The sequence below is a fragment of the Rhea pennata genome, chromosome 1 (genome assembly GCF_028389875.1).
Source record: "Rhea pennata isolate bPtePen1 chromosome 1, bPtePen1.pri, whole genome shotgun sequence".
NCBI lineage: Eukaryota > Metazoa > Chordata > Aves > Rheiformes > Rheidae > Rhea > Rhea pennata.
This window is the reverse complement of record NC_084663.1, coordinates 208,799,123-208,814,953: the sequence shown is the minus strand read 5'-3', so window position 1 is coordinate 208,814,953 and position 15,831 is coordinate 208,799,123. Positions and strand designations below refer to the sequence as shown.

Sequence of the window (15,831 nt, the reverse complement as noted above, 5' to 3'; positions counted from 1 at the left end):
GATCTTGTGAACTGGTGGACCAGTGACCTCAGTAGGGATTAGAGCAACATAAAAGCTCAGTATCTTGTAACATTAAAATATCACTGCAACCATTTCAGCAGTTAAAGGCAAAATTTTATCTATTTGCTGGTATTTGTCACCTGATTGAAGCTGTAGTTCTGGACTGTGAGTTTGAGTAGCCAGCTGGGTAGAAGTCAGACATAATGCTATAAAGATGTTATGACGCACTTGCATACTGATGTTGGCAACAGTAGGATTTTGGCATAAAAAGCTGCAGACTGCTTCAATTCTGGTTTAACAGTCAAGAAATAAATATTATTATATAATAGTAATGAATGATCACTGCAGGTCGCATTTCCGTTATTTCTGCACCCATGATAAAAGTTGATCCAAGTCACACCTACCCAAGGTGAGAGCAGAGCATGGTTGCTACGTCAGGCAGGGCCTCCTCGGTGCTGTGGCAGGTCTGCCCTTCTTGTACCAATGTCTCCGACAGCCTGTGGGGCTTATTCATGCACTAGACACCCCTGTTCAGGCATATGTATTGTTGCCCTAACATCAAAAATTGCTGTATTTTGTAACTGAGTGACCAACTGAATTAGATTAACATTACTATTATTAGATTTAGATTTATAGATTTAGATGTAGATCTGCATTTTTACATATGCTGGATTTTTGATCACAAGAGCTGTCGTTTGCCTCATTATGTTTTGTATTGTCAGGATAAGCAAAATGGATTCAGCTTTCTGTAAAGGGCAGCGGCTGTAGTTAGAGAAGCCTATGTCTAAGACTTCCTATGCACAGAAATACTCACAAGAGTTAAAGTGAAACAACCAAAATGGTGAAACTAGTGTGCAGGAGTTGCAGTGTATTAAATTCCTAGACAGATGGTCTAATTCAGTAGTAAAGAGATTTTAATTTGTTGTAGCATCGATTTTACATGTCCATTTTTTTCTCACATTCACTTTACTGAGTCTCTGCACATAGAAAAGCTCTTAGGTTGCAAGCCCCATAGAGCAGCAAGTTCCCGCTTCAGTATTGTCTATGATCTGTGTATATCTGCTCAAATTGGGTCTGTGGGTCTGAATCTAATTTAGCAAACTTTGTGATTTCCCATAAATTGCCCCAAAATAGCCTTGCCCTAAATTTTCACCATTTCTACTTTTGCCTCCACTGTAGCCTCTGACAGCTTTGTTCTAAAATACTAAAATATTCATACTAGTCTTTCCATTATCTTTAACATGTACAGCCATGAAATGACTTGCAGGTTAGACATCGTTCTAAGATTTCCATATTCAGGTAGTTTAAGTATATCTGACTGTAAAAGGTTATGCAACTTGAATCTCGGTTATTACATAGTAAAGGTGTACGATGGTACCTGCCCGCTATTTTTGTCATCAAATGCACAACAGTCTCCCCACAAAAACATGTACCCACACTCCCCTTTCAAAGCAAAATGGGAGAAAAGAACATAAGAACTAAAAAAAGCACTGTTTCGCAAACATTTTTAAGGACAAGGAAGAAGAGATTTTCCCATCGCAGAAATCCCTGGGGGCAAAAAGCCAGCTTAAATTTGTTATTCTGCTCAGCTTGGCAGAAGGACATGTTTATCCACTCAGCTGACTGTTACTTTTAATGGTTCTCCTATAAATTGGCTACCTTTCTAAAAATGTCTTAAGACTCTAATCTTCAGATAATAAAACTTTTTAACAGGGCATGGTCACATAGGCTTCGTCTAAAATAAATTACATGACTATACTTACTCATCTAACAGGAAAGAATAAATATAGAATAAAGTTGATATGCACGTGCATTTATACTCTTCTCCCTGTTCTCTTATAATCATGGTAAACTTCTTTGCAGAGTAAATACTGTCATATCCTGTGTCCTAGAAAAGCACTGTGTGCTGTCTTCACCGAAAATGCTTTTCAATGCAGCCAACACTTTTCTATCAGTTAAACTTTGTTGGTAGTTTTCATTATAAAATAAACTTTGCTTTCACAAAGGCCATTAAAAGTATCGATATTTGTGTCCTAGAATGTGACAAATTTTTTAGTTATTCTTAATAGCTCTTAGCTTTTAAACAGAATAAGGTTGTTATCCCCCAATTTGATGAGAATTCGTTTCCTAATGGCATTAGGTCTACCACTTTCATCAAATATTGAACAGGTTCTGAGCTGCCCTCTACAAACAAGTTGGAGAGCTGAAAGCAAGCATGTTCTCTCCTATTTAATAATGCATGTTCTGTTGCAAAAATATCACTTTAGGAATGTAATTTTTCTCAAAAAAATGGAAATGGACTTTTACTGGTAAAATCAGACCTCACATAAGCAAGGCTAAATAGTGCAGAGGATGGAAGCAATGAACAAATTATAATCTGAGTCTACATATTTGGACTATAAATAATAATACATATTTTTGTCTTTCATTTGATGGGCAGCAAAACAAATGTAATGTGGATGACCTGCAAATGATGGAACAAGCTAAGAAGAAATGGACTAACAGAAAGATGTAAAATATAGCAAGTTCTTTCAAATAAACCTTTTATACTGCATTTTTCTGTTTGATAACTCTTTACTGCATTTATCATGCTGGATTTGGAAATAGTTTTCATTTTGCAAAGCACCTCAGTGCCAAAACTGTGCAAATTAAGCTACTCTTGCAAATTAAGCTACTCTAACCATTTATATTGGACTTCAGACACCAATACATAATTTGCATCTCTACTTTACATCAGAGATCAATACTGTTATTAAAGATTAAAGCATGTCTCACTTGATAATTTACATCTACACTGAGAGGACTGATTTGTGCTTTTACAAAGGAATTGACAGAATTCCCAGGGGTTCATCAAACCCCAACACTGGAGGCTCGCAGTTCACATCTGGTTGAGATGTTCTTGGTTTCTTATCTGAAATGTACACAAAGAACTGAAAGTCTCATTAGGCTCATTTTCAGTAGTGATTTGGACTCAGAAACACCAAAGGATTCAGGTATTGCAATGCCTTTATATGCTGCATCCCTGTAGTAGGTTTCTCAGAAGAGGACTCAGAGGAGAACAGGACTCCTCCGAGCAAAGAATCCTTGAACTTACTAGCAAGGAAGCACTGGAGGCTGAGGTATATTTTAAATATACTTATCCCATCCTTTAGCCATATATGGGAAGAAGAGAATGAATCCCCATTATTCTTTAAAAAGGAGGCCATAAGATGTCTACTATCATGAAGAGTTTTAGGGAGGCGGAACCAGCTGAAAGGAAGCATCCCACCACACCCTGAACACTCAGACAGCTGGAGAAGTGTGATTTTATATTATTATCCTGCCACTAGCTCTTCTATATGAGACAGTAATTCTCATTGCATAAGGAGCTCAGGCAAATAAATCAGAAATATTGATTCCCCCATGAGTACGAAGCCCCTGGATGTGAGTGTAGCCGCACTTTGCTTTTTGTTCCTCAAGACCTTGACTCCCTTTGATTTTTTAATGGGGTTTCTGTAAAATAATTAATTAATTAAGCTCTGTAGCAGTAGTGGAGGAGCTTGGGGCGGCTGAGAAGTTTGTCACCTCAGCTGATGCCCAATTAATGGATGAAGAAACTTGAATCGGCATCCTTCAAGAAGACCGAGTATTCAAGACATACTTCAGCTATCCTGGATCCTAGATGGTCTTAGGTCACTGCAGAGCTTCTGTAGGCAGCTGTACTTGGAGGATGGGTAGGAAACTGGGTATGAAATCCCCACCAGTGGTGCTAGACAATACTCAGAGCTTTTCAATTCCCGGGTTACATTTGAGTATAGGAAGTAGGTGTCTTTGAGCATCTCTTGAAATCCCATTGAGTTTCAGTGAGCCTCAGGCACTTTTGAAAATGGGACTTGAGCCATGAAGTAGTTTTGAGGATTATATCTGTGCTTTCCTCCACTCCTTGGGCACAGCTCTACTGAGCAGAGTTATAATTAGAAATGAGCATAGGAGCAACGGTTATATTGGGCAAATATGAGCTGCAAATCTGTGGTTCTACAAACTTGGCAGATGGGAACCCTCAACCTTCATTTAATTCTTTGCACAAACCCTTGATAATCTGGCTTTGTACAGCAGTAGTGAATGAAAAATTGATACAGTTTAAAGTGAAATATTTCTTCCTTTAAAAATCAGTTTCCTCAGCTGATCATTCAAAATATTGTCCAAGAGATGATTATTTTGTTAACTCCAAAGGCAATGTAAAGAATTTGCACTAGTATGCTATTTAGGTATTCACAAAGTCAGCTGCTGCAAATGATTCTTTGTGCCTGAACTCCTTTTGTCTTGGGGAGAAAGACGGTCATATATTTTTTTAGAAATATTGTGCTTACAAAACTAACAATTCAAAAAGGTTTGGACAGTGCTTGTAGTTTCTTTTAAAAAATAATTGACACACTTTATAAGAGCTGGAAGATTCTCAGAGAAATATTTAATATTTCTTTTTATTGTCATCATTCAAAACACATTTTAGTACGCATCCTTCAAAGTACATTAAGAAAACGCTTAATTTCTTCATGGTCTTTTTTTGGTACTCTAATTGGAGCTTTTCCTGACTTATCTTTTGTACTGTCTGTGAAATCTTTAATGAATTTATCTGCATAGTGTCTGTGTGAAGTGTCTCATTTAGCACCATTCCAGCTGTGACACTGAACAACTTTTTCATCCCTTAATTTCTGAAGTATTCGTGGGTGTTCAGCTAAGGATGCTAATTCTTATCTTCAGTTCTCCTTTTTTTATGCCTTTTGGGGTCTTGATCTGTAAACCAAATATTTCTTAAACATTCGTTTAGGAAATGATTTCCCTTTTACAGTTCCTAGCTGTCCTGCACTGTTGTACGCTGTTGCCTTTCCTCAAGGATCTTCTCCCAAGGTTTATCTCAGCCACTCCCTCAATATTGCCTCACGTAATCCCCACCTTCATTATATTCCTCATTCCACTGTATTCATTTCAGAAAGCTTCTTCCTCCGAGAAACCACAGAGGGCACTGGGGAGAGGTTCCCAAGCCATGCCCAGAGACCAGATGCAGAGGAAACATCCCTGCTCCGTTTGCATGTGTATGTAGCCAGGGGAACTAAACCACACCATGGAGCCAAAAGGAATATACCCCTTTTGGGGGAAGAAACATTGTATGGGATGTAGTCCAATGCTATCCTGAAGTACTGTAACCCCATGTCACATTTCCAATCCCTGGCCCAATACATAAAGGCAATAGAGCATCTCAGCCAAAGTGCTTCAAGAATTTGTAATAACCTGGGCAAAACTATTTAGTTTTTCCTAAACTTTCTCTACCAGCAAGCCCATTTTTTGAACACTTTGGGCAGCAACACTAACATAATCACCCTGAGACACGTGAAATTTCAGTTTGGATGTTTACTGTTCAGCTAAATTATAATCAACCAGAAAGAGGTTCTACTGTGGAAGGTGTCAGGGAAATTTTAATGAAGAACAACAGTTTGCTGTCCTTAACACAGTCCTAGATTATGAAATGTTTGCAATATTCAGCAAGTATTTTAAACATGTATGAACTCTGTTGTTCTCTGTGCCTGGAGGATTAATGGCACCTAATGACATTACTTATATACTATTCAAATCAATAAAGAATATTGTTGTGTCTGCGGTAGATATCAGTGAGTCCTTCAGGACTGCTAATGCAGCTATGAAGAATTTCACAAATAAGATTCACTCTTTAGGGTTCATGTCTAGCTTTCAGTATGCAACAGTTAAATGCAGATGTTTTAAGAAGTTAGCTAAGACTGGAATGAGTTCAAATGTTGACACAGATTAATAAAGAAAATGCTGTGTTCATTTGAGCTAATTATTTTCTTAGAAGGCATCCATCTGATTTAGTCACTTACACAGCCTCGACTCTTCATTTCTTACCGAATTTCCATGGGGATTCATGTGCAAGTTTAAGTTCATATGTTTTTAGCAACATAGATTTAATTTGAAAGCTGCATTTGAGCTGTTTCCATGTGAATATTCCACATTAACAGGGAAATGCATTTATTCTAAATTTAAACTGTAACTATAGTAACCAACATTCACTCTGTTTCAGTAGGAAATATGTAAGCCCACTCAGACAGGAGAAAACCTGTTGTGTTAATTATCATTCTATGAAAAATTTGGAGTTTTATTTTAAAAAGTAATTATCAAAAACTAGGTAATCTCACTGTCCAGACCTAAAAATTAAGATTTGCAGGAATATATTCTAATATCATTTGTAAGAAATAGAGGAAGATGGAAAAAAGGTCATATTTTGACCAATGTGGAGGATATCATAAACTTTACTTATTTCCTAGCTATTTATTGTCTAATAAAAATAAAATATTGAGCTCTTATAAACAAGCTTTGCAAGATTCAACTTAGATTTCCTTGAGCAATTCATAATCTTAGATGTACTGCATAGAAATACTGTTTCAGTTAAAAGTAAATGATCAAATTTTTGTGCTTGGGCCAATAAATTCTGTAGATGATTTTGCAGTGGTAGTAAATGTCATTTTTATGGCAATGACTATTTTATTCAAGGTGAGTAAGGAAATGAACAGCTTCTTCCTTTCCTTAGGTTTCATGCCCTGCACCTGGTTTTATTTGGATATGTTTCTGTTTCAGGGAGAGATCATCCTTATTTAAACTGCTCTTGAATTCCTGGCAATAGTATTTAAGCATACTGCATTAAAAGGTTAAATCTGTAATACGTATAGATCCTGTAATAACACTGAACTTTGCAAGTATACTTGTGGCTATATAGTTTTCACGTAGGCAAAATTTCTACAGCATACATTTCAGTATACTAATAGATTTTAATTTTTATTCAAATATTTTAAAAATAATGCTCATCCATTGAATGATGGAAATTCAATATCTAGTTACATAATATTTAGGGATGAAAAATGGACATTGAATTATCCAGTCTGATTGCCTTTATAAAAATTCCCCATATTTCTCTCTTTTTCCTCTATACTGAGGGCAGTAATTTGCGTTTGATGGATCTTTCTGAAAGGCACCTCATCCTGATTTTAAGATAGGACCGTCTCAAGACACATGTTCTCCTTCTAGTTTATTTTGATGGCTAAACATGTTACCCTAGGTAACTAAAAGTTATCCTTTTAGTTATCCCATTACCTGGGCTTGGTGCCAGTGATTTTGCTAAGTTTTTTTCTCTGCAAAAGAGAAATTTTTAGACCTGCCTATATAATATAACAAGTCCTTTCCCAAACTGTATTTATTGAAGTTATGGAAATCAGGATCTAAGCACTTCTGAGGCTCTTCGTTGCAGCATTTCAGCTTTCTTTAAGATATATGGATCCCAGAACTAAATGGACTGGGCCAGGTTATGGATCATATCACACTAGTTCAGGGAATCAGGTCCTATGATATGGGCTCGTGGGCTGACTAATTGTTCTTAGCTTAGATTAGGAGCGTTAGCGGTCTTTCAAGGCAAATCTCCTTTTTGTACTCTGTAACTGCACATAATTTCAGCCTGCTGGCCAGTCTTGGCAAAGGTATACAGGATTCATTTGTGTTTAATTGAACTTGAAGATGTGCTCCAAGAACTCACCTAGTGCATACATCTGTTAGCAGATGTTCAGTTCATGTGACCACACTGGAACTAGCCCGAAGAACTGCCACCATCACCACGAAAATAAATGTGTGATCTGTGGCTATTGGGTCCTTTCCCATTTGACCATGCTATTGGTAATGTAGCTCAAGTTATATCTGTCTTCAGAATTCACCTACTCCTCATAGCAGTGAGGTTTCCAGTAAAACAAGCAGAAAAGCAAATTCTTCTCATTCTGTTTGCTGGTGCAGGTTTGTAGAGGACACAGTTTAAAAAAGAACACCAATCCAATTCATGATGTGTGTGAGTGGCTGCAAATAGCTGTTTTGCTCCTGAGTATTTGTATCTCCCCTCAGAAATGCTCTTTTCAGTGAGGCTGCATAGTCTTTTAAGTAATCAAAACTTCTAGCAAATTCTTCTGCACAATTTGAAAATTGTGTTCTAATGGATAGTATACCACCATCTTTTAGAAGAGTATTTAAAAGGCAGTTCTAGATAATATTTTTAAAACTCTATCCTTAAGTAAGGAAAGTAAGTAAGGGGTAACATTTTCAAATGTACTTTAACACATTAGTATTCGTTCTCCAAAGTGAGCTGAGAGCAAACCCATAAAAGAGCTTCAATGTTGTAAGCTCAGTATTGCAGAACCTAAGATTTAAACAGTGATCATGTCAAGGGGGCTCTACAAAGCTCTGGACAGACCATCTGCGTGTTTATGGTTAATGCTCTTTTGCTGGTTTGAGGGAATTTGGAAAAACTTAAAATATCTGACTTGTTTGGCAAGGATTGCCAAATAACATATAGGCTACTGGGAGACTTCTAGGTACCTCCTTCCTGTTCAGCTCAGTAAGAAATTCTCTGTTTTTCTGGGAGGTTCAAGGCAAAGGTTTCCAGGTGGCTCAAAACCATAAGGAAAAGGAAAGACTTGCTCCCTTTTCCCATCCCCTCATCCTATGGTGCTGTGGTGCTTATCCAGCTCATTAAAACCATTAAAATCTATTCAATTTTTACTGGGTTAGTTTTCTGCTATGATGAGGGAACCAATGAGAGGACCCTGCCAGGACCAATGGAAAAATGAGGGGTGAGAAAACAAGCAGGACTGTCCTTTCCAACAACTACAATTTAAATATCATCTCAACCCATCAGGTGAAACTTCCTCCTTTTTACTTTGTATTTGCCATAAGCTTAGACAGCAAGTGCTGATTTTTTGCACTAAGCTGTTCATGACACTGAAATCATTATTTGTTTGAAAATAGATTCAGAAAGGGTTGGATTCATGTTACTTCATTTGGACTATCTAAAAGTTAGTCATTTATATAAGCCAGTGATCAAAGCTCCCTCTGTAGGAAGAAAAGTGCTGCACAGAGGGAAGTTTATTCCACTCTAAAACACACATCTAAAACAACTGAGGTGAAAGGTTTATTCTATCTATGTTTATATTTTATTCTACTCACCACAGAAGAACCCTCAATGTTGCTCATTTTTGGACAGCTTAAGTCAGAGAAGGTGAATCGTACCTTAACGTGCTTTTACTGCAGCTCTGTTTGTGTTGGGAGGGAGTGCAGTTCTGCTGCTGTCAGAAAGCCAAAACTCCTGGAATCTAATCCCATATCTGCCAGCAAATTCTTGCTTGACAGAGTAAATGACTCAATATCTCCCTCTTTCCAATTTGTAAAATTTGTTGTAATGCTCACTTGATGCATGGTAAGCCACCGAAGGTCTTGGGAGATTAGATATCAAATGTATCATCCAAAACATGGCTGTAATCAACATGTAATTCTTTATTTACATTTTCTTTCCCCAGAGTTGAAAGAAAGGAGCGTGCCCGTTTGAAGACGGTGAAATTCAATGCGAAACCAGGAGTAATTGATGCAAAAGGGGTACGTAAATAATGAGACCTTCTCAAGTTACCAGGCTTTCTCTGTTCCTGAAATTTTAAGTCTAATCATTATATATATTTTTGAGCATAGAAAATTTTGCAAGATATGAAGTGTTCAGATTGTTGCAACCATGACCTGGAGTTCAGTAAACTGTAGAAAGGAGTACTGTATAATATTCTCTCCTGAATAATTAAATATTATTTTTATAATAATACTCATTGACAGTGCATCCTAATTGGAATACACTATGAAAATAAAGAACATTCCGTGATAGTCGCAACTTTCATTAAATTACAATTAGAGAAGATATGACTTTAAAAATCAATGCATATGGATATTTGTTTAATGAAATAGGGCAAGAAATGTACATTCCCTGGCTTCAGAAACTGCTGAACCTCAAATGAAAGGTTGAAAGTTAGAAAGTCCTGGATGTAAAATTTAGGTGTCAGATTTTCTGCTCTGAAAGTTGTGACAGACGTTGAACACAGGTGTGTTTCACAACAAATGCAACAGGGCAGCCAACACAAAACACGCCGTACCCTTCCCCCAAGGTTAATTGCACACAACAGCATTACTGCTCTTATCGGTCTGCAGCACTGCTCTCTGGTCGCAAAGAGTCAACAGCTTTAGCTAGTCTTAGGTCTAATATCCTGTATATTGACATATCCAGCTGGCTGGCGAGAGGTACGGCATGAAAAACGCCCAAAGTCCTGGAGAGTGAAGTGTATTTTTCTGCTGAAGGGTTGCTCACATTTGTAACAGTAGTGAATGCTTGACATTGCACGAGCAGGGATTCATTTTTAAAACAGCACAGCTGACTTGCAGAGGATTTACAAGGCTGGGCTTCAGCAAGCACCTCTAGAGACAGAGCTTCAGCAGCAGAAAGTCCCGTTTGGCTTCAGAGGGTGCAGAGTGGAGGCAAAAGCAGGTGACGTGAGGATGCAGTGAAGGTGCTAGCAAGGGAGAAAACTCCGTGGCTCAGCAGGTCCCTTCCCAACATGCAGCTCCTGTGGTCCTCTGCCTAGTCTGAAATTCTCCTCTCCTCCTGCCTTGTTGTCCCTCTGTAATGGAAATAGTAACACTTTGTTTATCCCAATTTATCCTGGGATTAGCAGGACAAGAAGTTTCTCTTGCAATATGTACGTGCAGTTCCTAGCATAATGGCTCCCAAACCTCTTCCTGCCAGCAAATCAGTATTTCAGACTTGCAAATAGTCTCTTTTTACTGCAGAACTATCCCTGAGCTCAGTACAAATGCAGATAACTGCACTGACTGAAACAATTTTTTCCAAATTTATACTAAGTTAGCTGGAATCAGCATGTAGCCTGTGTACATTATTTCCATATGCAAATAGCTTGATATAAAATATATAATGAACAGCACTGTGAAAGGACATTTTTATCTCATTGTGTTTCTGCAGGAGTCAGAGCTGTATTTTTTGATTTGAAAGGACTGCTCTCTGCAATCCTATAAACTAATTTTGCCATTTGTTTGGGGGGTTAATAAGCTTTATGATATCAAACAAATCTCTTCTTAAATATCTATTTCTTGTGTATAATCAAAGTCTCAGAGAAATAATTCATTCATATAATTAATGGTCTTTATTCAAGTGAGTCTGTCAAAAATTTAATTACCCTTTGATTCCCCTATTTGTTCCATTTTTGTCATGAGTGTAAAATTAATCTTCCCAGACACTCATATCATTGTTTTTTTCAGTATTTAGGAGATTGCATAATTACAGACCAAGACTGTTGCACCCTTCTGGAAACACTTTCTATTGTTAGCATATGCTGAAATATACTTTCCTTTACTTAAAAAAATCCCAAATTTTAAAGCCAATTGTTAAAAGATAATGTAGGTTTGAGCTTGAAAGAGCATAAAAGAAAAGTGTTCACATGGAAAACAACATGTTTGTGGACATGTATATGCATTTGTTTTAGCTATCAGCATTTCTATTTATTCTTTTGCTGTTTAAAAGGAGGTGATAGAAGCTTGCTGACTATAAATGTTTTCCTTTTTATAGCTGAAACAAATTCTGTCCACATAAATGTATCTAAGCCCAGTAAGCCTGGAAAAACTCTTCTGTTTGGAAATCAAGCTGAAATTCAGATAGGAATGGGTTTACATGTGTCCGTTGCACCTTTGTGCTCATACATTCATGACTATGTGGGCAAGAGAGAGATTTGCTACTGTGCTAATTGACTCGAAAGATGGAAATGGGAGAACAAAGTTTCATGTGTTGCTTTGAGATTTGGCCAGGAGATGTGCATGGAAAATAAAGTGTAGTATAAATCAACTGAATATAGGAAATGCTTTTTTGTACCAGTAAAAGATACATCCTGTAGTGATATTGTATGAGTCGTCTTGCTGACCCAAATCCTTTCTTCCTTTATTGAAGCACTGCTTAAAACCAATAAAGCCACAGCAAATGTTTTACAGGAGGTAATGGCAAAACTTTTTGAGCTATGGTTTGAACATATGTCCTGCCTAGGTATTTTACAGGTTTTAAAATATCTATTGACCTTTTCTCGGTCAATGCTCCTTTTATAATCCCATATTCAGAGATAAGATAGAAAAGCAGTATTGCAGATGTAACGTATTTCTAGCTGATTGGCTTCTTGTATCTCACTGAAAAGGTGTTTAAGAGGACTCAGCAATATAGTTGACAAACCTGTTAGCAAGTATAGTTAAAAGCTAATCTTTCCAAAAGCCCCCAAATTCCTCTTTTTCAAAGCAAATTTAGATGTGTTACCTCATCTAGAAGATAGCCTCATCTTCATTTCACTGGGTTCCTGCAGTCCATGGCTTGTGAAATAAATCTACAAAATTGCAACAGATATGAAAAGAGTGGATGTAGAGCAATTTTTTGCTGTTCCTTGGCACACAAGAATTAGGGTACACCAGTGAAATATTCAGGTCTCAAATTCAAAGCATGCAATAGATAGTACCATTCCATACAATACATAGTTAAATTCTGATGGTCATCATTACAAGATATTGTACAAAAAAAATAAATTAATTAGAAACAAGTTTGCTAAGTGGCAGCTATTAACACTACAGTTCTGTTCCAGAAGCAGAAAAGTTATAAAAGAGGAAAGATCATGTTTCTTAGACTTTTTCATTTAATATTTGTTACTAGACAACTTCAAAAAAAGTTACTGGCCTAACTGGATCTTTAGCTTAAGCTAAAGTGGTTTTCTTTCTGTTACGTTCTGTTTGTCCTGACAAAAAAAATAAAAAAAATTAACAATTAAAAAATTAACAATTTAAAAATTAACAATTTAAAAATTAACAATTAAAAAAATAAATATTTCTTCAGTTTCAGAGACATGAGGTATAGTATGAGGAGCAAATTAAACAGTCATGCAGCTTATGACATGATAAAAAATTATAATTCTAGATCCTATTAACATTTTTAAGATTTTCAAACTAGTTAACAATGTATGTAATAAGGAAAAGAGTACAAATAATGGTATGAAAAGCAAGTAGTTTTTCAAACAAAACTTCTGCTTCCAGCACACTGGCCAAGTTCCATCTCTGACTTGATTCATTTAATTGTAGTAATGAGCTTCACTAGCTTTTCAAATCATTGCTGAACGTGGGTGTAGTATCGAAGTGACCAGTCTGTCTCTCTAGCCCACTCGAGCTGTGTTACGCTACTGCGGTGAAGTGCAGGATTTCCATAACACTGGCTACCTTAGAGCTTTTCCTATATGGGACAATATTCTATATACACTGGGAAATGGCATGTCCCTCCAGCTTCAAACATAAAAAAGATAAATGAAAATAAGATAATACAGTCAGTATTTCCTAGAGTATTTGTCATCTCAGTCTGAGGGGTCTATTGCTCTGTGGGTAGTCAGTGGAAAATAGAGCAGACCTAAGACATGCATCAGATATTTATGCTGGAGGAAGCTACCAGAATTATGTGAGCATAAATTTAATTAAAAAGCATGCTTTACGCTACGTTGAACTCAAGATCATATCCCATTTTCAGATGTTCCCTTTTGCTCCAGAAGGAGCAGAATATGTTAGTAACTATAAGCAAGATTATAAATTTGACAAAGCAGTACGCTGTACTCTTGATAGTTTCCCCTACCACAGGCTTCAAGACATATATGAGTAGCCTTTCCTTTTCTAGTTCTAAAACTTACAGCTCTTGAAGGCTTTTCAGATTTCTTTCAGATTTGTACTGACTCGAAAAGAGTGTCCAATAATGATGACAATATTACAGAAGTGAAAAGAGACTAGCCGATAATCTGCTTTTTTCTTAATTATTGTAATTATAGCCAGCCTTTCAAGTGACAAAAATAGCATCTCTCTTGCTTTTCTCCTTGTCAAATCTTTCTTGACTGTCTACCGAAAATATTTTTATAGTAGATACCATAGCTCTTGGAAAGACCTCTAATCAATACCTGGGTTTGTTTTTAGCATTCGTGGAGGTCGCTTGCTCCCAGAGAAGCATTGCACTGTCTTGAAGCATAACGTTATGTAAATGCATTCCCTTCATGTTGTGCACTCTGGCTTCGTTAGATGCATCCCCCTCCGCAGGGTGGGACATGTTTGTAGGAAATGTCCAACTGCCGCAGAAGGGCAGAGGGCGCAAGATAAGCAATGAAGGAAAGTTTTGAGGTTACACCACAGCTTTTCTGTGGAGCCCCATCACTAGGCAGGTGTTGCAGGAGGGTGCTTGCCCCGACAAGGCTCCTCTGTGGGCTGCTGGATGGGGAGGAGGTGCCTGAACCCCAACAGCAGTCTTTGTAGCTCCAACTCAGATCTACTGAGAAAGGAAATCATGCCATCCCTCCAGAATCTCCTCCAGTAGCTCTGCTGCTTGTCAGCAGCGTGAGCTCGGGGCTGCGACTGGCACCGTATTGCTCCATCAATATCCATTACTTCTTTCTATTTGGTTAGCTCATCATTCACAGTTCCCTTCATATTCCAGTCAGATCACCTAGATTGCACTCAGCCTGCTCCTTCCTGTCTCTAAAGGCGTTTATTATGACAGTCAGAAATTTGATAGCATTTAATAATATTTCCTATGACCAGATTCTGTTTACAGATCCCACAGCCCTGCCTGGAGTATAAGGTCATCATCTTGCTTTATTGTTGGTTTAGCAGCATTGCACAGAGGCATGAACGGAAAATGTTAACTTGACGGAGATAGCACATTTTGTATTGCGATGCAAATAAACCCCTCTTCCTACTCAATGCACCTTTTCTCCAAATGTAAAAATCCAGTCATGGTCAAGACTTGATACATATGATAAGTTTGGGCAGTTTATTAACTATTTGAAAAATAATGCCTATTTCCAAACAGTTTACACTCTAATATCTATTCCCAAACAATTCATGCTCTAAGGAGCTTCAATATTTTCAGCCCTGGTTATCAAATTAGAGCAAAATGGGTCTGTAAGGAACCTTAGTCACTCACCCAGTACCTTCCTCATGTTTTGCAGATATTTGTCTAATCTGTTCTTAAAGGCCTGAAACAACAGAAATCCCTTATCCTTCCCAAACAGTCCACTTCAGAGCTTCATTCTCCTCATCATAAGAAATGTAACTGTTTAAACTCCTGCATTTTAAGCCTGTTACTTCTTCTGTTAGTGTATGTGGAGACTAGATTATTTGTCTTCATCTTCGCAGAGCAGAATTTGCAGTCAAAATTGTCCTAATCTCAGGTACACCGTCTGTGCTTGTGGTTCTCCATGGTAGGTCAAGGCATGTGAGCATAAAGAGGTGATAATCTCAGTTGAATCCCTGCTTCTCAGAGACTGGAAAGTGTAAAGAGGTATTAGACTACTTAGCCTCTCCCTTGCCAATAAGAGATTATTTCTAACATATATCAGTGGATTACTAGTCTTGTTTTAAATTTTCTACATAAAAAGTTTCAGCATTTCTAGGAAGAAACTTATGTAGTCCATAATAAGGAAGTTTTTCACATATTGAGTGTATTTCTATCTACTTTTCTCTACACTCCTCTCCTAAAAATTTTGATTTTTTGAACGGATTTTCCAAAGTATTTGGCTCTGTGGCAATAATAGAAGCAGAACAAAATCAGCAATAAGAGCTGATGTTTGAAAGCTCAAAAGCTGCATCTTAGTTGCAAGTTAACTGCTGATTCAGAAAGACTTGTAACACCCACTCACTGGATTACATTTCATGGATGGAGAAAGAGTAGATTCTTTGATGTGTCCAAGAAATTCTTTATTAAATAATCCACTCAATTGCTTAAGCATGACCTTTTTTTCTTAATTCCCTCTAGTCGGTAGCAAAATGGTAGTGAGAAGAGGAATACTGGGTTGAGAATAACTTTTCTGTGCATGTTGGTGTGTGTTTGTGTATGTGAAAAGAGAAAGAGAAGGGAAACTATGC

At 37.3% G+C, this 15,831-nt stretch overlaps 1 protein-coding gene across 5 annotated transcripts in view; it reads left to right on the top strand.

Annotated features, from left to right (window-relative positions):
• The window catches only part of LOC134135676 (disks large homolog 2), a 740,305-nt gene that overhangs the window by 686,379 nt on the left and 38,095 nt on the right, over positions 1–15,831 (top strand). For all 5 annotated transcript variants that reach the window (XM_062567370.1, XM_062567369.1, XM_062567373.1 and 2 more), the window contains one exon: positions 9,381–9,456. In XM_062567370.1, the coding sequence (XP_062423354.1) occupies positions 9,381–9,456 (76 nt within the window). The remainder of the gene's footprint in view (positions 1–9,380; positions 9,457–15,831) is intronic.